This window comes from Dama dama, chromosome 15 (assembly GCF_033118175.1).
Source record: "Dama dama isolate Ldn47 chromosome 15, ASM3311817v1, whole genome shotgun sequence".
NCBI classification, from domain to species: Eukaryota; Metazoa; Chordata; class Mammalia; order Artiodactyla; family Cervidae; genus Dama; species Dama dama.
In genome coordinates, this window is record NC_083695.1 from 57,918,335 (window position 1) to 57,942,736 (window position 24,402).

The 24,402-nt window shown below is 39.9% G+C and overlaps 1 protein-coding gene across 1 annotated transcript; it reads left to right on the forward strand.

Annotated features, from left to right (window-relative positions):
• The first annotated feature begins 1,597 nt into the window (after positions 1-1,597).
• Positions 1,598-12,815, forward strand: IFIT5 (interferon induced protein with tetratricopeptide repeats 5). Its single transcript, XM_061162140.1, has 2 exons — positions 1,598-1,836; positions 9,851-12,815. Exons 1-2 carry the CDS (start codon positions 1,832-1,834, stop codon positions 11,292-11,294), a joined length of 1,449 nt encoding a protein of 482 aa, XP_061018123.1. The 5' UTR covers positions 1,598-1,831; the 3' UTR covers positions 11,295-12,815.
• Positions 12,816-24,402: the final 11,587 nt, after the last annotated feature.

Here is a 24,402-nt window from a genome sequence, read left to right on the forward strand (position 1 = left end):
AAGTCTAACAAAATCACAAATGCACAACTAACTACAGTTCAGGACCAACACTGTTAGTTAGCCATGCTTAACGTAATTCTGAGGGAGCAAGAACTGGCTTTAGGTATAAGCCCCCTTTTCTTGCAAAGCCAAAGTCAGCATTATTTAAACTAATGGACACATAGAAAAAACTGTACATTGTTGTCCATTCATTTGAAAAACAAAGTGACTAGCATGGCATTTTGCCAAGGCATAAAAGTGATGAGCTTGTGCCTTTTAAACTCTGTGATGATGAATACTTTTTCTCAAAGTTTGAGAATTATCTCCACCCTGTGCATAATCAGGAACAAAATGCAGAAGACAGTGTGTGGGGGGAGGAGGGAGGAGGGCTTGTCCCTTGTCTATTTTATTCCTTGCTATATTAACAGGGCCTTGAACAATGTCTAGCTCTTAGCAGTTGTTTAATAAAACGTGTTGAAAGAGCAAATGACTGAATTTGAAGGGGGCAGTGTATGGAGTTCCATATTTTCTGCTTAGGTTCCAAACCACCCCATCTTTGCGTGTGTGTGTGTTAGTGGCTCAGTCATGACCGACTCTTGGTGAGCCCATGGACTATAGCCCGCCAGGGTCCTCTGTCCATGGGGATTCTCCAGGCAAGAATACTGGACTGAGTTGCCATTCCCTTCACCTGGGGATCCTCCCTACCCAGGAATCGAACCCAGGTCTCCTGTATTGAAGGCAGATTCTTTACCATCTAAGCTACCAGGGGAAGCCAACCCCATCATAAAGATGAGACCTTATTATAGGATTATTATTATATTATTATGGGACCTTATTAAAGGAAGCTCAGTTGTCATGGGCACGGAAGGGAAGGGAATTTTCATAGAATTGTGGGTGGGATGTAAAACTCTCTTTGCAAAGCGAACCTGGAATAGCTACCAAAATTTTGAATATATATACGTTTTGGCCCCCAAATTTCTCTAGGTTTACCCAGTGAAAATCACGGTACAAGTGCATGGCATTGCACCTGTGTTTGTTGACTCAAGACTTGAGTTTTATATGTAAATTATCCTATGTGAAACGAATCGCCAGTCCAGGTTCGATGCATGAGACAGGGTGCTCAGGGCTGGTGCACTGGGAAGACCCAGAGGGATGGGATGGGGAGTGAAGTGAGAGGGGGGCTCAGGATGGGGAACACATGTACACCCATGGAGGATTCAAGTCAGTGTATGGAAAAACCAATACAATATTGTAAAGTAAAATAATAAATTAATTTCATTTAAAAAAAAAACAAAAAACTTGAGTTTTAGCCTAGGATGCACAAAGCTATAAACAGCGTCGGTGCCACCCAACAAAAATAACGCTGAAATGTCTCCAATCACCTTAGCTAAGGGGAAGAAAAAAAAAAAAAAATCCAACAAATAACAACCACCCCGCAAAGAGCTAAGGCACGTGGACTCAAAAAGGCAGCTGAGCAGTCAAGACCAAAGTCTCAAGGCCCAGCTGCAAATTCCACCGGGAACGTCCCCGCGCTGCGCAAACCTCTCACAGCGGTTCCTCAGCCCGGCCGGGGGGGGCGCCCCGACTCAGCTCTTCCAGAAGTTTCTGTTTCCCGGAGCTGGACTCCGCCTAGTCGGGGATCAGATTCACTTTCCCGTTGGCCTTTCCCGCCCCTGTCCGCCCTTTAACAAAGACGTCCGCCCTCGCGCGCGGACCTTAGCGCTGCGGTCACCTCGCCCGCGCGCCCACGCACACGCACGCGCGCCGCCGCTCAGCCGCAAAGGAGCGGAGGGCTGAGGAGAAAGCCCGAAGGGACCTGCACCTCCCGGAACTGCAGCAGAGCCCAGCCACCATGAGGTAAGGGCCTCTCCCCGCCTCTCCTCCCCAATTCCCTGTGGCCTTTGTTTTACACGCCTTTCTCTCGGGTTCCGTTTGCAGGGCAGTGCTGCGGCCCTTGAAAGGGCCTAGCCCGAGAGCCCGGCCGCCGGGCGTCGGCTTTGGGGACGCTCCCCTCCTGGGAGCCCGGTCAGGGTCCGGGGCGGCTGAAGGTGGGCCTGCCGGGGAGGGTGGCCGAGTGGACCCTTCCGGCAAGTCCCAGGCATCCGCAGTCGGACTCTCGGGCCGAGTCGGGGGACGGAGGGGCGGGGGGAAGGGCGACGCGCCCCGGGGACTTGTCATTTCCCTGCGGCTCCGGTCGCCGCCGCCCCCGGGCCGGTGCGGGAGCTTCTGCGTACAGGTCCCCGCAGGCCGCAGCCCCCGCGACACACGCTTCCGCTTCTGCCATTTTGCCTTTTTGATACTTGGGTCTGACTTCTCCCCCTCCTTTGTACGGTGGACAGATTGTTCCGGCTCCACCCCATCCCCCTTTTTGTGGAGCTTTCTTTCTCCATTTCCGAGACTGGCCTGTGGTGGGGGTCCTTGGCTGACCCCTTTTCATCTGGTCCCCTACTTCGCACGTGGATGGTGAGCGGTCTGCATTTAGGAAGCTGAGGCCTGAGGAGGTTCAGATAGTGAGCTCCTGCAGGCCTTACAGTCTTTTGTTCTAAATCCTGACTCGGACCACCTACTAGTTGGGTGACCCAAAGCAAAGTTTCTTCAACTCGGTGAAGCTGTTTCTTGTCTGTAAAAAGTAATGGCATCCATCTCTTAGGACTGTGGAAACGGTTGTTGCTTAATGCCCAGCTCATATATTTGCAGATGGTGACTTTTGTTATGTTTAAAAATGTTTAATAAATGCCTTACTTCTACCCTTTGTAAGAAAGGAGGGACGTGGGAGGTATAGAGAGGAAAAGGCGGGTGGTGCCCTGCGAGTGTCTGGTGGATGGGATGAAGAGGGGTGAACCCCACTGGGCACTGTCTACCAAGGAAAATGAAAGACTGCTCCTTCCTGGCAAAAAAACAAACACAATAAAACAACTCCCCACCACACACACAAAATTGCCTAAAGATAAATGTTGCCTCTTCAGACACAATAGCCTCTCTCTGCCAGTTTCCCAGAAACAAAGTTAAAAAAGTAAGTAGAGTTGAAAAAGTAAAATTTGTCATAGTGCCGGGTTGTGCATAAATCCCATAGAGTGTAGGCAAGGCACTTACATGGCTGACTGAATGTCCCCTGGAGATCTCACAGCCACGTGACAATCCCTGGGCAGCCCTCCCTCCTCATGCGCCTTGGGTAGAGGCAGATGTTCATTTCACTCTGTGGATGGGCAGAGGCTGGTAAGCCCATATTGTGGATCTGAGCAGGCTGTTAAGGGCGTGGCATGTCTTGCCTATGATTTTGGTGCGTTTACACCAGAGAAAGGAACAACTACCAAGGGATAGATACCGTGTTTCCCAGTCAGGACCTTAGGACGTTAGTCCAGAACCTAGTTTCAAAATCTAAACAGAGAGCCAGACAGTATGCCAGGATGGAAAAACAAATAGGATAGGGAAGACTGAAGTGGCAGAAAGTTTGGAACCAGTAGCAGGATGGAAAGAACTAGCAGGAATTCCCTCATCTGAAATTCAGGTGCTTTTTTTTTTAAATTCTAGGCTCATGCCTCTGGGTTGAAAATGCCAGAAGCTATCAGTATATAATTGCATTCATTCATTCACTCTGCAAGTATTTATTATTGAGCTCCTCTGAAATCATAGATTCTGGGGACACATGGGTGAAAAAAATCAAACCAGAATAAAGTCCCTATTCTCATTTAAATGGGGGAAATAGACAACCAAAAATAAATGGGTAAATAATCAACATAAATAACCAAAAATGAATGAATAAATAACATAATTCAGAAGGTGGTAAGAGCTATAAGGAAAATAAAATAGTGTAGTGGGCTAAGAGAGTGACCCGGAATGGAGGGGGTTATTTTAGATACTTTTGCCACAGATGGCCACTTGGATAGGGGATTTTTGAGCCAAGTTAAAGGAAGGAGCTAATCATACAAGGATTTGGAAGCAGAGCTTCTCAAGTAGAGTAAAAACAAGTGTGAAAGTCTTTGAACTTAATATGTTCAAGATAGGAAGAAGGTTAGTATGTCTAAAACATGATAATGAGGAGGAAGGAGGAGAGAAGGTTGGATGGGTACACAGGTCCAGCATCTTTAGGGACTTGTAAGACGTGGCAAAGGCTAGATTAAGGGTGTTTCAAAGCTACTGGGAGATTTTGAACCAAAAGACTGACATAACCTGGTTTACATTTTCAGTAGTTTACTAATATTATATGGGGACCAAGAGTGGAAACAGGGAGACCAGATTGTTACCCCTGTTCAAAGGAAAGGTAATAGTCTTTTAGACTAGAAAAATTGCAGTGGAAATGGGGGGAGGGGGGAGTGGATGGATTTGATATATTTGGGTGGTAGAATTAACAGAATTTCCCATTGGATTAAATGAGGGGTTGAGAGAAGAGGAATCAAGAGATTCAGTTCAGTTCAGTCGCTCAGTCGTGTCCGACTCTGGGACCCCATGAATTGCAGCATGCCAGGCCTCCCTGTCCATCACCAACTCCCGGAATTTACTCAAACTCATGCCCATCGAGTCAGTGATGCCATCCAGCCATCTCATCCTCTGTCGTCCCCTTCTCCTCCTGCCCCCAACCCCTCCCAGCATCAGGGTCTCTTCCAATGAGTCAACTCTTCGCATGAGGTGGCCAAAGTACTGGAGTTTCAGCTTCAGCATCAGTCCTTCCAGTGAACACCCAGGACTGATCTCCTTTAGGATGGACTGGTTGAATCTCCTTGCAGTCCAAGGAACTTGCAAGAGTATTCTCCAACACCACAGTTCAAAAGCATCAATTTTTCTGCGCTCAGCTTTCTTCACAGTCCAGCTCTCACATCCATATATGACCACTGGAAAAACCATAGCTTTGACTAGACGGACTTTTGTTGGCAAAGTAATGTCTCTTGTTTTTAATATGCTGTCTAGGTTGGTCATAACTTTCCTTCCAAGGAGTAAGTGTCTTTTAATTTCATGGCTGTAATCACCATCTGCAGTGATTTTGGAGCCTAAAAAAATAAAGTCTGACACTGTTTCCACTGTTTCCCCATCTATTTGCCATGAAGTGATGGGACCAGATGCCATGATCTTAGTTTTCTGAATGTTGAGCTTTAAGCCAATTTTTTTACTCTCCTCTTTCACTTTCATTAAGAAGCTCTTTAGTTCTTCTTCACTTTTTGCCATAAGGGTGGTGTTATCTGCATATCTGAGGTTATTGATATTTCTCCCGGCAATCTTGATTCCAGCTTGTGCTTCATCCAGCCCAGCATTTCACATGATGTACTCTGCGTATAAGTTAAATCACCAGGGTGACAGTTTACAGCCTTGACATACTCCTTTTCCTATTTGGAACCAGTGTGTTGTTCCATGTCCAGTTCTAACTGTCTGTTGCTTCCTGACCTGCACACAGGTTTCTCAAGAGGCTGGTCAGGTGGTCTGGTATTCCCATCTCTTTCAGAATTTTCCACAGTTTATTGTGATCCACACAGTCAAAGGCTTTGGCATAGTCAATAAAGCAGAAATAGATGTTTTTCTGAAACTCTGTTTTTTGATGATCCAGTGGATGTTGGCAATTTGATGTCTGGTTCCTCTGCCTTTTCTAAAACCAGCTTGAACATCTGGAAGTTCATGGTTCACATACTTCTAGGTTATTTGGCCTGTGGGGCTAAGAGGTACCAAAAAAAGGTGGAGGAAAACTAAAGGTATGGACAGACTCAAGGAACCCAGATTTCTGTAATGAATATATTTACTTGAGATCCCAACTGAACTTCTAATTGAAGATGTAAACTAAAAACTAGAAGTCTGGAATTCAGGAGGAAGCAGAGATGGTGGACATACCTTGGGAGATCATCAGCATATACTATATCTTTAACTGGTTTATGGGGAAAAATATTTTAATTTCCTTACTTTAATAATGATGATAATTATATCTTTAATAACTGAGATTTTTATTCTTCCTTCAGATCAGTTTTAACACATTTCTACCCAGATCCTTTATTATTTGAAATAACCAATCCTCTCTGTCAGTCCATAGCATATTCTAATGAGCTCCATCTCAAAATAACTCCAACAATGAAGAATACTGTGACTTCAGATTGAGGGCTTATATCTGAAATCATTGTTTTCTTATCCCGAGACTTTAACTGTCTGGCATGTCTTTTTCAATGAGCAGTTATACAACTTCTACCTGCTCTTTAAGCTGCTCTAAAATCTCTATGTTTTTCTTTTAAGTCCTTTCCAGGCAACGTGAATTTTACATACATTAGACATAGCCTGTATTTTAAAGCAAATTATTCTTTAAAAAGAACTCCAATTTTTATATGAAAGATGTCATATAGCATTTTGGTTAAAAGGTATAAGCTTTTGTTTGAATTAGTCAGTAATGACTTTGAATTTGTGCTTGACCACTTTATAGCTATATAACCTTGGATATGTAATTTAAACTCTATTTCCCAGTCCTCATCCATAAAATTGTAAAAATAATAAGATGTTATAAAAGTAAATGTAAAAAAAATAAAATAAAAGTAAACGTAATTTGTGTAAATTGCTTGGCACTCTGCCTGGCTTGGGTAGTGTGGAAAGTGAATGCTTTTGGGGGATGTTTTGGGTTTTTTGTTTTGTTTTGTTTTGTTTTTGCGCTCTCATCTGATTCTGGAAGTATATGTTACATGTGTAACATTTGTACTATTGAGTTGAATCTGTAGTGAACCTAGGTCATATGCATAAGGTTTTCTTCTCAAGTATATCCCTGTTTGCCGTTTAATCTAGCTCTTCACCTTGAAGAAAATGGGGAAAATTTCAAGTTAAAGGAGAGGTCTAACCTGTTAAGCTTAAAGTTTTCTTGTAGATTAAGCTCTATAGGCCCAGGGTCTTCAACTGTCCTGTCACATACAATAACCACTAGTCATGTAATATTTAAATTAATTAAAAGTAAATAAAATATAAAATTCAGTTGCATAGTTGTACTAGCCACCATTTCAAGTGATCAGTGGTCATGTGTGGCTAGTGGCTACCATACTGTAAGCATAGATAAGAACATTTCCATCTTGGCAGGAAGTTCTGTTGGAAAGCTCTGGTCTAGAACCTGCAATTGCTAAAATGTGGGACCTGTATATATGTGTTTATATGTATACACAGATGATAAAAGAAAGAGAATAAATAAGAAAAAAATATATAAAATTAATATTATAAGTGAACATTTCTACTAAATATCTAAATATATTATTAAGCTATTAATGTTTAAATTTAGTATTTATAAAAATTGGCAAACATTTCATGAAGTATACTATTAGATTATAAATATGAAGTGGTTTTATTTTTCTGATCACTACTACTAATTCTCTTAATTAATCCAGTTCTCTAACTCTTCTGCCACTTTTGGCTATTAGGGCAGCCTCTTTCCAGTTCCTAAAACTCAGCCCAATTCATTTTAAAACCTCAATCTCATTTTGATTCAAAGCCTGCTCCCCCTCCTCCCCAGCTCCCAGAAAATATTGATAAAAGTGCCATGAAGAATAGGAAAATGTGATAGACTAGACTTTAGGATGGCAGGCAAAGTGGAGATGCAGTTTAAGCTATGGTGGTCAGGAGTCAACTTTGAAGAGCGGAGATTTGAGCCAAGACCAGAATTATGAGAATAAGTAAGCCCTCTACTCTCCTAGGGCTCAGATGGTAAGGAATCTGCCTGCAGTGCAGGAGACCTGAGTTCGATCCCTGGGTTGAAAAGATCCCTTGGAGGAGGGCATGGCAACCCACTCCAGTATTCTTAGCTGGAGAATCCCCATGACAGAGGAGCCTGGCAGGCTACAAGTCCACAGAGTCACAAAGAGGCGGACACCTCTGAGCAGTAAGCACAGTACTCTCCTAGAAGAGTTCTCAGAGTGAGAGAATGAAAAGTGTACTAAAGTACACCACCACGTAATCCCATGACTCTTGAGTTTTTTTCTTAACACTTCTTAATACCTGGAATTATGTTGTCCATTGATTTGTTTACATGTTTATTTTCTGTCAACCCCTATTGTTCCTTCCTCTCCTATACTGGAATTACCATGAAGAAAAGGCCTTATTCTATCTTTCTCCTTACTATATCCACTACAACTAGCATATTGCCTGGCATGTATGACATGAGGTGATCAATAAATATTTCTTGATAGAAATATTACTATAGTTCTCATAAATACTTATACAAATATGCATTCATACATACATATAAGGAAAATGGTCCTGTGTGCAGCAGAAAGGGAAATAAATACACACACACTGTTCGTCCAATAATTAGAACATTTCCTTCTTCGAGAGAAGCCTTAAGCAGCTTTGTTCTGTAAATTTCTTGTGACCCTTAATTATGCCCAATACTGGATTTAGAAAGTCTTTCCTGCCTCACCACTACCATAAGCAAAACAAACAAAATTAGGTATATTAATCAGGAATTTGTCAGCTTCAGATAGGAGAAATCCAGTTCAAACTGGCTTAAGAAAAGAGAGATTATTTCCTTAAAAAGGTAGAAGTACAGGGATTGACAGGGTGATCCAGGCAATACCTGGTTTCAGGAATTTAGTCAGCATCACAGGCAGTCCTAAGCTCTGCTTTCCTCTGTGTTTGAGTCTCTCTTAGGCAGGCTGTCCCCAAGGGTTTGGAAAGAGGCCACCAACAACTCCAGCTTACATTCTACCAGCTTAAAAATTTTGGAAGAGACAGAGTTCCAGCAAAGCCCCATTTCAGCAAAATCATGTTTTAATTGCATAAATCTGAATAAATCACTGAGACCAGGGAATGGCTGGAATATAGTGTGCCTTCACACATGCTGGAGGAAGTGTAGGCAGCCTGTCTCAAATCACATGGATTGGGACGAGGGGGAGATGTTGCTCCGCCAAATGAGAGCCACAGATGTCTGCAACACTGGACTGTGTGCCTTTCCCGAGTCACTTCCATGGCACTGTATTGGAATGATGCTTTGTAATTGGCTGTGTACTTATAAGCTCTGTATAAGTAGGCCTGTGTCTTACTCACAGTTACACCTCCAGGGTTACTCAGAAGATCTTGCACATAAAAGCCTATCAGTAATGAGTAAATATTTCCTAACCCCTCCTTCCTCTTCATCTTCCTGGTTTCAGAGATGAAACTAGGCCCTGAAGAAATTACACTGTGCTTCACAAAGGGAGTTGAGCAAATATTTGTGACATGAACATTAAGGGGAGTAATAGGTGACAGCCTTTATTGTTGCCCACAACCCTAAAGGTCAGAAGGATGTGGCATTTAACATCAAAACTTACTAAGCCTCCTTTTGCCTTTACCCCATTTTCTCCAAATCTTTGTTACTTCTCAAACGTATACTTCTTCCCATCTCTTGGTGTACCTGTTCCTGTCTGACTCTGCTATTTTCTGTGTGGAGTTCCTTTTCTTTCTCTGCAGAAATTATGTATTCATGTGGCTTCTCTGTCTCCTTCAGTGTATTTCTTTTTCTTATTTCTCACTTTCTTCTCTTTTCCTTCACTACTCATAATACAGAAATGAAATTTTTATGTTATTTATTAACTGTGTATCTATTATTCTTAATTTTCAAAGCTAGTAAATAAAATAATTTAAATTCCCCTTTCTAAAAACAAGTGTTCCTTGTGGGTTAGTGGCTGCCTAAAGGAAATAGGTGCCTTGTAAGATAAAAAACGCTGTTCTCTCCAGAATTGGTTTTCCAATAAATATTGTGAATTTAATGGAATATTTCTAGAACATAACTACACACAGAGGAAACTAGTATAAACTTACAGAAGCCTAGTGCTTTAACTGTGAAATCAAGTAGATAAAATTGGTTGTTAAGCAAAGAACTGTATTTAAGATTTAAAAATTAATTATTTTCTCTATTTCTTCAGAAATTAAAAAGTATTTTTATCTTTAACAGTGAAATTCCTAAGGACTGCTTGAAGACCATTCTTTTGGAGTTAGAATGTCACTTCACATGGAATTTACTTAAGGAAGACATTGATCTGTTTGATGTAGAAGATACTATTGGGCAACAGCTTGAATTTCTTACCACAAAATCCAGACTCACTCTTTATAACCTATTGGCGTATGTGAAACACCTAAAGGGCCAAAATGAAGATGCTCTAGAGTGCTTGAAACAAGCAGAAGAAATTATACAGCGAGAACACTCAGACAAAGAAGAAGTACGAAGTCTGGTCACTTGGGGAAACTATGCTTGGGTTTATTATTGCATGGATCAGCTTAAAGAAGCTCAGAAGTACATAGACAAGATAGGGAACGTCTGCAAGAAATTGTCCAGTCCTTCTAACTACAAGTTGGAGCGTCCAGAGATTGACTGTGAGAAAGGGTGGGCACTCTTGAAATTTGGAGGAAAGTATTACCAAAAGGCTAAAGCCGCTTTTGAGAAGGCTCTGGAAGCAGAACCAGACAATCCAGAATTTAACATCGGCTATGCCATCACAGTGTATCGGCTGGATGATTCTGACAGAGAAGGGTCTATAAAGAGCTTTTCTCTGGGCCCCCTGAGGAAAGCTGTCACCCTGAACCCAGATAATTCCTACATTAAGGTTTTTCTCGCACTGAAGCTTCAAGATGTGCATGCAGAAGCTGAGGGGGAAAAGTATATTGAAGAAATCCTGGACCAGATATCAGCCCAACCTTATGTCCTTCGTTATGCAGCCAAATTCTATAGGAGAAAAAATTCCTGGGACAAAGCTCTAGAACTTTTGAAAAAGGCCTTGGAGGTGACACCAACCTCTTCTTTCTTGCATCACCAAATGGGACTTTGCTATAGGGCACAAATGATCCAAATCAAGAAGGCCACTCGCAACAGACCTAAAGGAAAGGATAAACTGAAAGTTGATGAGCTGATTACCTCGGCTATATCTCATTTCAAAGCAGCTGTGGAGCGAGACTCTATGTTTGCATTTGCCTACACAGACCTGGCCAACATGTATGCTGAGGGAGGCCAGTATAGCAATGCGGAAGACATTTTTCAGAAAGCTCTTCGTCTGGAGAACATAACTGATGATCACAAACATCAGATCCACTACCACTATGGCCGCTTTCAGGAATTTCACCGTAAATCAGAAAATACTGCCATCCACCATTATTTAGAAGCCTTAAAGGTCAAAGACAGGTCATCTCTGCGTCCTAAACTGACAAGTGCTGTGAAGAAATTGGCTACTAAGAGACTTGGGTACAATGCTTCAGATCTGCAGAGTTTAAGTGCCCTAGGGTTTGTTTACAAGCTAGAGGGAGAAAAGAGGCAAGCAGCTGAGTACTATGAAAGGGCCCAAAAGATAGATCCAGAAAATGAAGAATTTCTTACTGCTCTCTGTGAGCTTCGACTTTCCATTTAAGTACACACTCTAGGAAATTAGTTCTAAGCTTTTCTTTCCTTTTTGGGTTCTTATATTTTTGTATATTGCTTTAATCCATTGTTCATTTAGACCTAACTTTTATTGAATGGTTACTGTGTACCTGGCATTATGATGAATCTTTTGTTGTTTTTTTAAAAATTTTCCATTGAGAAACAGCAGAATTTCAGCTGTTGTAGCTTTTAAAAATCATGTGGTCATTATGACTTTATATCCTTTATCTCTGCTATTTATAATAATTTTCTGATTAAGTTTTGTCAAATTTTCCGTATTATTTATGCCTAAGTTTAATCCTACACAAACTTTTGACACCTAAGTCATGAGCACTCTTTCAGGAGTGCAAAATTATATCAGTTAAGCACTTAACTTGTAGCTTGCAAAGATGGAAACTTCAAGTTACAGATGTTCTGACTTTGATGAGGATATTTAACCACGAGCCTAATTGTTATCTAAAGAATCCTCTTTGTTGAAAGAAAAAAGTTTATAATAATAAAAGTTTGTCATCCCTGATGACTTCAATAAAAGGAGGAAAAATTAGAACATGAGAGAAAAGATCTTCCCAAATACAGAACTTCAGGGACTCATGAGAAATCCAAAGTATTAACTCCCAGAGTGTTCATCAAGTAGCTAGAAATAGTGATGAGAAAAAAACAAGGATGGGAAAATCATTAGTCTCAGTTTTTTCTAGTTGTTTTAACTGGAAGAATAAACCTAAAGCTAATTAGATGGAATTAATTTAATTCCTTCCCATTAAAATTGCAGTATTTTTAGGGTAAAATCATTGAGATTAAAAAGCAGACCAATTGAAAATTTGGGAGAAATAATAAATGGGTAAAATAGATGCCCCTAACCTGTTTCCCTAGATTACCAAGGTTTCAGTGATTTAGTTTTGGGTCTGAACTGGGTAGAGTTCTCATACACACCATTTCTGGCCTTTGGTTAGCTGTTTTAGTGTTTCAGAGTTACTTCTGTGAAGCTTTTCCTTTTGTCTGAAGTTTTCAGATTGACATGTTTTCCTGTAGATCCTCTAGAAACAGTTAAACCCTGTTTTCAGCTTTAGTTTTCACCTTGAAGAGTCACTGCTTAAGGGCTCTTATCCCAGAGGACTTTTTAAATCGAGATGTTGCTAAAAGTATGCAATTATATTTACCACCACAGTATTAGTGGGAAAATGTGCCATATGATTTAATTCTCTGTACCTCCAATGAAGCTCTTAAAACTACTGTATATATATGTGTGTTTTTTACTTTTTCTTACTATGTTTATTTTTTAAATTTCTATTATGGTTTTCATTATTATAAAAGTAATAAATGCTCATTGTAAAATTTCACAAAATACAGAATTTAAAAGTAAGAGCACTGCCTTCACCCTACCCCAATTCCACATGCCCAAGGTAAACTGTTAATAATCTGATATGTATCCTTCCAGATATTTTTTCTATGCATATTCAGACATACCTAAATACTTCAGTGTATCTCATTAAAGTTTTTAATGTTTGTTTTACTTATGTCCCGATTGTTCCTGTTTATTTTGCTGTTTTCATCTGTTTATTCAGGAAGGAAGAATAGGCAAGGAATGATTTTATGTATTTCAATAATTTAGGACTGAAGTCCTAACCTATCAATAGAAGTATTTGGCCTGTTTTGTAGCAAATGTTTTATTTTGCAGTAAGTCAGTTTTCCCATTGAGAATAATACTATGCTTAAGGCTGTGTTCCCAAGTAGAGGCTTCACAGTCAATAAAATTACAGTTGTGATATCAAAACAGAGATACAACTATAAACCTCTATATTTAAACATTAGACTTTTAGGTCTATTAAGTGACTTTAAAATCCACTAGATACAAAAATTTTGAAATATATAAGAAGCATAACATACTAAGAAAGTGTAAAATCAGTATAAAATCATATGAAAAATACTCTTAATCTAAAATTAATTAGCTTTAAATTTTGTCAATAATTGTGCTTGCCTACTTAAAATTTATAAGTATTTAGAGATACTTTCATAGACTTATTTAAAAAAAAAAGACCTCAAACCTCACCTTTATTAATTAACTATCAAAATTTGAATACTGAATTATCTTCCTAAATGATAATTTCATCTTCAGATAGTCCTTATTCTTTGAAATTTGTTTCTTCCATTTAACGGAAGACATCTAGCCTGTAGTCTACACATTGTGGTCTATAGGGACCTCAAAGATCTAAGCCTTCCTAGAGGTGACATTCTGCATTAGTTAAAACTCTTGATTGCAAAAAAAACACAAAAAAAACCAAAAAACTCGATTGCAAATCAGAAAATTCAGCTAAAATGACCTAAGCAAAAATGAGAATATAGTGGCTGATGTAATTTAATAGCCCAGGGACTGCACTAATTTCAGATAAATTTGAAGGGACAAATAAATCAAATACATATGGCTATTGTTGGAAGTCAAGTAATGCTGAATAGCCAAAAACAAATGTATACTACATATATCTTAAAGTAATTGAAGACTATTGCCATATGTCCCCTGAAACTTCTTTAAGTTAAACATGCAGTTTTCTTCCACCCACACTCATAAGACATATTGAAATCTCTTCCTCATGGTTATTTTGAATTCTCTCCAAATTGTCCTTATTCTTTGCCTGGGTTTAACTTCATACCTAAAATGAGGCTTTAGGACTCTGGTAGAATGATCCCTTGTCTTTCTTTTCTAGGGATTATATGTATATTAATTTAGGCAAAATAATATTCACTTACTATCTACTTATGTGTAGTTTTTTTCCACACACGCCTTTTTAAGGCATGCCTTTCATATCCTATCCCTGAGCATTTGCTTTTGAAAATGTTTTACGTTACTTGGTAGGATTCAGCACTTCAATTCAGATGATCCATATCTCTTCAAGAAATTGTTGAGGAAATGTTTGTGTATAATATGCTATCCATTGCAACTAACAGAACAGATAATAGAAAACCCAGGTTAAGCTGTCTTTAATAAAAAACCAGTACATCATGTTTTCAAATAAGGCTTGATCTCAAAACAGTGTGATCAAGACAAAGTCACAGTCTCCCTTCTCAGTACTGAGTTATCAAATTTGGCTCCATTCTGAGAAAAATACCTCTGTGATCCTCATATGGGGGCCACATACACTCTTGTCTCTATGCAGTGGAAAAGTGCGCATCTCCTCCCACAACCATCTGAGAATGCCAGGTTTGCTCTGATAGGGCCATCTTGGGTTACATAACCATTTTCAAATAAGTCATCCTGGCCAAAGAGGAAGAGACCACGTTCATTAGTTAGGCATGAGACACAGCTGACCCAGAAAACCAGGAATGAAGAGAAAGTTGACTTCCCTGGAAGCATATGGACTGCAAGTGGTAGGGGTGGGATTATCAAGAAAATCAGGATTGGAACACTAACAGCCAAAAATACCAAAACTACATAGATTGAAGTTGTGCCTTCTTCCCCACTCCATACATTTCTCTGTAGCAAGTAGAGTATTTCAAAAAGGACCAGTCATTCAAACTGTAGTCAATAATGAAGGCCCCAGTAAACTTTTTCTGTTGGGGTTTTAGTCTGGTCCTCTTATTCCTCTTTATCCCTTCAGATCTGTGTTCAGCATCATTGAAGGCAGCCTGGTAAGGGGCAATGGTGTGTGGAAGGTGAACCAAGGGAAGAAGTTATAGTCACATTGTAGTAACAGCTACCAACTGTGATTCAAACAACTTCAAGAAATAGGTAGAATAACCAGAGGCATTACAGCTTGTGAATGTACCTGACATACCAGAGATGACTGTGATGACCAAAATAATGACCAAAACAGAGCTGAGCATCCCCAGCAGAAGTCATCGCCAGCTTATTCACAACTGCCATGAGGTCTACAAGCCTTGAACCAGACAAGTCCAAATTCAAAGTGACAAAGGGAGATGATAAAAGTGAGTATGGGATGACTTAGATATCAAAAGACAGATTACCCATGTGGCCAGCTTGTACAAATATATATGTCTGTAATGGTAGAGGCCCATATAAAAATAACTGCTTTGCATTCATTAAAAGGTACTTTAATATGTTACCTTATTTACCTATATCAATACTGCAAATGAATAGAGCAAGCAACTCCTCAGAAGTTAAGTAACAATCAGAATCACACTGGGGGGGGCGGGGATCTTACCTCTCCACTCCTCTCTCCCACTTCTCTCCCAGGACCTCTTGTTCCTCTGCAATTGTCTTTTTTTTTTTTTTTTTCCATTTATTTTTATTAGTTGGAGGCTAATTACTTTACAATATTGTAGTGGTTTTTGCCATACATTGACATGAATCAGCCATGGATTTACATGTGTTCCCCATCCCGATCCCCCTTCCCGCCTCCCTCCCCATCCCATGCCAGGACATGGAAGCAACCTCGATAGCCATCAGGAGATGAATGGATAAGGAAGCTATGGTACATATACACAATGGAATATTACTCAGCCATTAAAAATAATTCATTTGAATCAGTTCTAATGAGATGGATGAAACTGGAGCCCATTATACAGGGTGAAGTAAGCCAGAAAGATAAAGACCAATACAGTATACTAACGCATATATACGGAATTTAAAAAGATGGTAACAATAACCCTATATGCAAAACAGAAAAAGAGACACTGCAATAGTCTTCTTAGCCAAAGTTCTCTGGATCATTGAGATGTGGTTTCTTTTCCGCCTTAGTTTCCTCTAGTCCTGTGATCAAGCCACACATACCTACCCCACCCCCAAACAACTCCCACCCTCTCTAGCAGTGTCTTATTTCCTAAGATAAATGCGTTGATAAAGCATTTTGTTGTACTTCAAGTGAATTAAAAAACAGATCTAATTACTAGAAACATGCACAGAAGTGCCATGTATATATTCCTCTATTTGCTCTGAACTTAGGGGTCCTCTATAAGTGATTAACTAGAATCTTCTTAATATCTCCTATCATGCTGGCCTAAGCCAACAAGTAAGCAACAGAATAATGAAGGTGAGACGTGTAAGTTTTGGGAAAGTCATATCTCACAGGAGCACACAAGAGCCTCATGGGTAAACTCTGAAGGACAAGCACGGATTGATGTCTCTTGGACTGGACACCGAAGACAGTGAGAACACTGGCCTTTCCTGTCCTTCAGGAAAAGCGGTGCCTATCTGAGCTTCTTCCAATGTCAAAGGGTAAAATGGACTGAGGGTAAAGAGAGAGATGAGGACTTCAGAGTTCAGAAGTGAGCCTATAGGTCAGTTTCCTCCAAACATGTCCCTAACTCACCACCAGACTGGAGCAAAGCCCTGGGAAGGAGAGAATGCTAGTTCAGCCACATATTAGACTCTAATGACATGTGAATAGCCATAGCTGACTCATAGCTACATAGAATATAATGTGTACTATATGCTGTTCTAAGTGCATTGCATGTATTAAACTTATACAATGTTCACAAAATCCCTATAGATAAAACATTTTTGTTATTTCCTTTTGCATATGAAGACACTGAAATTTAAGAGGTATTAAGTAAGCCCAAGGTCACGTTGCTAATAAGAGGTAGGAAAAGGATTCAAACCCTGGGCGTCTGGTTCTAGAATACAATATACTATACAATATTTTCTAGATAGTTCTAAAATTGACAAAGTTTAGGAGAGAATCTATAACTTTATAATTTAATATTAGATAATTACTTTTTTCAAGGAAGAGAAAGGAAGAAAGCATAGAAGGAAAGACGGAGATGAGAAAAAAGAAAGAAAGAAAAGAGAGAGATGGATTGAAGGGAAACAAGAAAGAAGAAAAGAAGGAAACACTCTCAACCATTTTTTGATAGTTCTGCCTCTTGCCCTGATTCTGGGCCTTACCTCCTTCCCTATCTCTACTGTTCTGACATAAGAACTGATTTCTTTAAAAAGAACAATTCAGTTTTCTCTTTTCCTCATATACAGACCCACTTATGCATAACCAAATTCAAGTTGCTTAGTTCAACAAAAAGTCCTTAATGCTTGTATGATACATTCTCCTTTGAAGGCAATTGTTGCTATAAATAAATAAATAGCAGCCCCTTACAGTTTCATAGGAATTACACATTTAAAAATAAATTCAATCACTAAATCCAGCATAATTTTTATACACTAAAACAAGGATGCTTTATGCTTCCAAATTACACAGAATACACCCCTCTATTCATTTGGTTTCACCATTTCTCAAATTCGACTTCTGGTATGTGTTTGAGACTTTATCTTATACTTTAACTTAATCCTTTATCAACTTACATCAAACCAATTAACACAACAGTAGGGGACCAAAAATGGGACCCAGGATGGCAATCTGAATTCCCAAAAAAATCCACAGAGGGCTCAAAACACTTTTTCACATTAAATTTTGCCTATGGCACGCTGCAGTTCATGAGGTTGCAAAGAGTCGGACATGACTGGGCAACTGAACAACAACAATCCCTCGTTAGGCCAATTAAAATCATCACTTATATTAACTTTGATATTCTAAATAGAGAAGTGATCTAGGAAATAAAAATATATACAGAAAAATACAACACAGCATCTTTATCCCTATGTTTGTATATCCCTCTTGATACTTGAAAGAGGAAGAGGGTAAATGTGTGGGTCGCGAGTAGGAAATGAGGGAGGGAAGAGAAGGAAATAACAAATTTTAATGTTTGTTCTAAGCCTGGTCTTGTCCAGTTAAGCTGTAATTGGAGGCACCACCAACTTTAGGGAAGTGGTCTCAATAATTCCAGCAGATGGCAGTGCAGTGCTGCCTAACAGGTATTATAGTTATTTAAAAATAAAAACCACCAAAAAACCTTCTTGAACCTCTGGACCCCTTAAGAAGAAAAAAACATACAAATTATCCCTTTTTAGGGTTGAGAAGTAATTATTAAAGTATAGCCCCATGCTCTGAAAATCTCTTTTTAATTTGTGAAGTGAACGTGAAACTGTTAGTCACTCAGTCCTGTCAGACTCTTTGTGAGCCCATGGATTGTAGCCTGCCAGGCTCCTCTGTCCATTGGATTCTCCAGGCAAGAATACTGGAATAGGTAGCCATTCCCTTCTCCAGGGGATCTTCCTGAACCCAGGGATGGAACCTGGGTCTCCTGCATTGCAGGCAGATTGTTTACTATTTGAGTCACCAGGGAGTTTTTAATTTAGAGACAGAAAATGCAACCCCAAATCCCAGCGGTCCCCAAAGTTCCAGACACCTCTGTGGATCCTCTCATCAAGATATTTATTGCTGTCAGCTTATGCATGGTTTTGCATTGGCTTCTGGAATTGGCCTCCCTTTTGAGCCCTGGGTTGGGAAGATCTCCTGGAGAGAGGAAAGGCTACCCACTCCAACTTTCTGGCCTGGAGAATTCCAGGTCACAGAGTAGGACACGACTGAGCTACTTTCACTTTTAGGAATTGTAGCTGCATAACGCAGCCTCCCCACATCCTTTCCCCTTACTCCCCAGCTTCTTCCCCTGAAAACAGAAGAGGCTGTTTCCAACCCACTCAGTTCCATACCGGAGTTCCTCAGAATCACCTCAAATTTCTTTGGCCATTCATGAATTCTTCCTCTCCTAAGCTCCAGCATATGCAGTGCCCTTAGCCCCAGGTCAGCATTGAAAACCTCTTGTGGTTGTTTTCACCTGTATTCGTTTCAATTTACCAATTAGTCGGTACACCTGAGACCACTGGACAGGGTTGTATGTGTGTTTTGAATTCCCCGCTATATATAACATGGTACCAGATTCCAAGGAGGTGCTTAATAAATAGTTGTGGTGGATTAACTCCTCTCACCAACTCTTAAAAAGTTTGTCAGAATGCCGTTTGATTTTCAGTCACACCGGTGAGTTAGAAGCCAGCCATTAGAGCAGGTTAAGACTCTAGTGGGGGACTTCTGCTACTGGCCAAATCCTGGTGCAAGGTTTTCGTGTCAAGTAAAAGCAGCTGGTTTGGTCCCTGTAACTGAAACCCCATCTTTTCACACATGAGGCACATGTGCTCCACGTTTTCCCAACTTTCTAGGGTTTCCTTGCATGGGCAGTGCCCCATGCCTGGGCCTGGGCCTGGGCTTAATTTGAGCACAACACAGTTATCTAATTAAACTAGTCTCAGTTCAACATAGTTGTATCATTTTTACATTCAGGCCTCAATCTAAGTTTTATTTAGTGTATTTCTACCAGCTCTTCTCTTTGCCACTTTCATTCCCTTTCCCAAATGTGCCCCATGATACTCAATACCCTGGAGGTCCTGCTTCTTATACAGGACCCTTCTCATCAGGGGTCCTATTTTGACCCACTGAATTGGGAACACCCAACGTGTCCTACCTTGGGCTCGCCTGGTGGCTCAGGTGGTAAAGAATTTAGCCGCAGTGTGGGAGATCTGGGTCTGATCCCTGGGTCAGGAAGATACCCTGGAGAAGCGAATGGCAACCCACTCCAGTATTTTTGTCCAGAGAATACCACAGACAGAGAAGCCTGGTGGGCTACAGTCCATGGGGTTGCAAAGAGTAGGACCCCACTGAGCGACTAACACTTGCACTTTCATCGTATTCTATGCATTCTGAGTTCGAAACTTCAAGCAAACCTGACCTTCATTAGCCCCACACTTGCTGCATTATAATTCTCTTTAGTAGCTGTTTCCTTTGTTCTTTTTTGTTTGTTCATTTGTTGTTTTCACTCATTCATTCACCAAGTATTTATTGAGTGACTATGGATTAGGCACTGGACTCTGGCAAGTCAGTCAGTATGATCTCTAGCCTCAGAAAGCTTGTGGTTAGATGACATTTAAAACTAAACACACAAATCAATATGGAATTATAATTAAAATATGTTCTCTGGTGAGAAAGAGCAGGGTGCTATGAGAACATGTTGTGCGGGTGGTGATAGTGTGATAAGTAATTTGTGTGCCTGTGTGCTCAGTCATGTCCAACACTTTTGGGACTCCATGGACTGTAGAACACTAGGCTCCTCTGCCCATGGGATTCTCCAGGCAAGAATACTGGAGTGAGTTGCCATTTCCTACTCCAGGGAATCTTCCGGCCCTGGGATTGAACCCATGTCTCTTGTGTCTCCTACAATGGCAGGCAGATTCTTTACCCCTGCGTCACCTTGGAAGCCACCTGATGCGAAGAACTGAGGAGAGGTAAGAGATTCAGGTTCAGTCCCTGGGTCAAGAAGATCCCCTGGAGGAGGGCATGGCCACCCACTCCAGTATTCTTGCCTGGAGGATCCCATGGACAGAGGAGCCTGGCGGGCTACAGCCCATAGTGTCGCAAAGAGTCAGACAGGACTGAAGCGACTTTGCACATAGGCATGCAAGCTTCAGGTAGATAGATCACATGGGGGCTAGGAAAGGAAGAGGTTTAGCCTGCAATTCAGACATCTGAAGGAAGCCCACAGCAAGAAACGGGTCCCCATCAGCCTTGTAGGTAATGATGTGGCCCTTTAATATATGACACTGACTACCCGTAACCTCGGCTAGCATGAACAAATTGTTCTTGCCAAATTTAGTTATTCCTTGACAAATGAAGGAAGACATGTCCTGTCAACACTATCTCAAATGGCTTCATCAGGAGTGGAGGCAAAGAAGTAAAGAACTGTAGATGCTAGGACAATGGGTACTTCAAGCACATTGTACTTTTCTTTCTGGTTTTGTCTATGTTTGGAAAGTTTCATTATTAGTAAAATGTTTTAAACATTTCTCTTTATGTCATTATTTATTATTTTCCTCACTGCTCCCACCAAATGTTTCTCTGTGCTAATGGGACAAAACCCCAGTTATCTTGTACTGGGAGCTGCTATGGCAACAGGTATAAAAATGCATGGTTTGGTAGGGTTAAAAAAGACTCAAAACTTTGAAGTATAAGATGAGAAACTCGGATATCTATCTTGAATTAACACTATTTCACGTCAATAAGCAGTTTCTGGATTAGATCTATTGGGCCCAGGAAGGTGAGTGCAAAATAGATATCACCATCTTCATCATCACGGGGCAGTGGTGTAGGAATTTCAGAAGGAACGCACTTCCTGACTGAGGAAGCATGACTTTGGTCACGCACAGCATGCTCCCCAACCTTTTCCATGTGCCCCACATGCAAATGCTCCCAAAGAGGAGTCTGAATCAACAGACAGCAAATTAAACCACTAAGACTGGAAGTAGTGGTCTTAATAGAACCAGACTCTTAGGAAGTCTTGGAAATTTCCAGTCCAGGGTCTTCTCATCTATACTCACTGGAAGACTGAAGCATAATCTAAAGGATTTTATCTGCCCAAGGAAGGGCTTATTTCCAAATGGTGCAGTGACTACTGAGTCAGAAGTCATGGGACCTGAGGCCTCAGTTTCCATGTTCATGAAAGGGTGAAAAGATAGGGATTATTATGGATTATTATTATTATTAAGGGATTATTATTATTATAGGGATTAAGTAAGACATTGCATAGGAAGTGCTTAACACAGCAGCTAACACATTGAAGTAATCAATAAATGGTTTTGGCTTTGTAAATTATTTGATTACTTACCACATCTTTATATGCCAGTGACATCTTGGCTTGACCCCAGACAGACTCACTCATAATCCAATTTAAACCCCTCGTGCAGGGGAAAAATGTTTTCCAAACATGACTACAAACTCATTTTATTATGCTTTTGAAATAAGAAAATATTATCATAAATATCTGATCTATTAGTGAAGTCACAATCTGAAAAAAAAAGTCAAATGGTACAGTGTTTCTACAGAAGTTACATATTTCTTTTGCTTTTATAAATTCAATTTCAAAGAAGAACTTGCAGTGATATAAAGAAATATTTAAGATGTAAAATCATCCCACCACAATTTTGTTCTTGATTCCATAAAACAAACACATCATTCTCATGAATCCCTCCATTTTAAAATAAACAGTATAGGCACATGGAACATAACAGTAAAATTTTGTATAGATGACAATGGTAACCTCTAAAATCTACATTTTCCTTACTGGTTTTCTAAAAATGCTTCTCCAAAAAGAAAAATAAAATGCAAATGTATGCATGTATAAAGTCAGAATATCCCAAATATTTTATACAAATTTTTAAAAGCTCTGATCTCTATGCTCATTTTTCATGAATATTTATAATACTTTAGAGAAATTACATTGCAGAACAAGATAAACATAATTTTACTGTGACCATCATAGGAAAAAACATGTATAAGAATATTTATAACTTCATAATTCAAACAATCTTTAGGTTTGAAGATTTAAGAAATGACATTTAGTATAAAGTGTTATTTCAAACACATACAACTTCATTTTAACTTTGACCGTTTACAGATATTTTCCAAACATTGCTTTTAGGTGGCAAATGACAAAGAAAGTGGTTTCACAACAAAATCTTCAAACTAAGTATAACAATAACAGGAAACATTCAAATTTCTCTTTGGAAAACACCTATGAGATATTAGCTTTCTGCCATCAAATCAAGCCAGCATTTCATTCTGAAAGCACTGTATTAATATGTAATTTTAAAAATAATTCAGTTACAGGCAAAGACTCATGCTGAATATACTTAGTCAACCTGGGTCCCCTTCATGGCTGTGTTTTTTCTTTCAGTACCTGTGTCCAGGCATTTGTAAGACCTCTCTGGGGACAGTGGATTGAATGACCTTCAGGATAAAAATATTTCCTTGAGGTTCAGACTTAAAATTTTTTTTTTTTTTTTTTTTGGCCACAGGACTCAGCACGTGTGGGATCTTAGTTCCCCAACCAGGGATTGAACCTGAGGCCCCTGAATTGGAAGTGTGGAGTCTTAACAACTGCACCTCCAGGGAAGTCCCCAGATTTAAAAATTTTAATTAATTAAAATCTCCTTTCAAATGTATAACTTGCCCCTATTTATAAGTGCAGCATGATTTGGGATTCAGGATTATAGTTCAGAGGACTTAAAATGGTTAGGGACAGGCTGGGGGTCTGACCTCTCTCTTATCTCCCCATGCCCTCCCTCTTCAATCTGAAGACCGAAACCATAGGGAGCTAGGGAACTTGGAAATGAGATAACTATTCTAATCCAGTGACTTAAGGTGTGTGAAAGAGTTCTATGAACTATAAAACAACACACCACTAGCCTTCTTAACTTTGTCCTTCCTCTCTCCTGATCAAAGCTACAATTTGAGAGAGGGCCATAGTGCTGAGGCTAACTCCTAAAGCCTTCTCATTCAGCTGAAAAGGTCCACCAAGTTTTTAATGATTATTTATAAGGAGATGAAGAGCTGTGGACACTGGAACAGTAATTGACACAGGGAGAAAGGAATCTCACTTTCAGAACATCTCTAGAATAATATTTTTCAGGCAAAACTCTCACCCTGTTTTGGATAATGATGAAGTTAAATGTCTGATCTAAAAAGAAAACTCTCACCAGAGACCTGCTGATTCAAGAATTCAATTCCTGCCCAGCTGGAATGTTGCCAACATTTTCCTTTTCCTAACAGGAATGTCTACAGTTAAAATAAGTGCTTTATTTCTGAAGAAAAAAAAGGGAAATGTTAGTGTTAACATTTCTGGTAAGATATAGGAATCACCCACGTGACTTTGTGTGTTCTATCAATTTAAAGTATCATATGTGATAGCAACAGAGGCGAGCACCTGGTCGGAGGAAATGAGCTTTCAGTGGTGGTGTAAGGTGAGGATGCTAAACCTTCTTCCTAGTGGAGCTTCTCATTAGGATGTGAAACTGAATGCTTAAAGAATAGTTAGATTCTTCAAAAGGGAATAAAATGGGATGCCCCCTTTTCCAAACAGCATAAAGAAACATACATGTCAATGCTTCTAGCTTACCTTCTAACTGAAGAAGGAAGGTGGAGGGACAAAGAGTTTGAAACAAAGCTGTTCCAGTGTTATCTGCTTTAGTCATATGTTGAAATTACCCCTGTTTGCAGGAAATTATATCAGTTGTGTCCTAACATTCTCCATGGTGTGATGCTCTTTGAGTTCAATTGTGAATATAAATCCCAAATGGGGAAACTCTCAGCCGGTCCAGTTTGCTTTGTTATTTGCTATTTCCCACCCCCCCCCCCCCCCACAAACATATTAATAAAACAATAAATTTCCTTAGAAGGCAATGCTTTTGCCAAAATAAAGTCCTTCAGAAA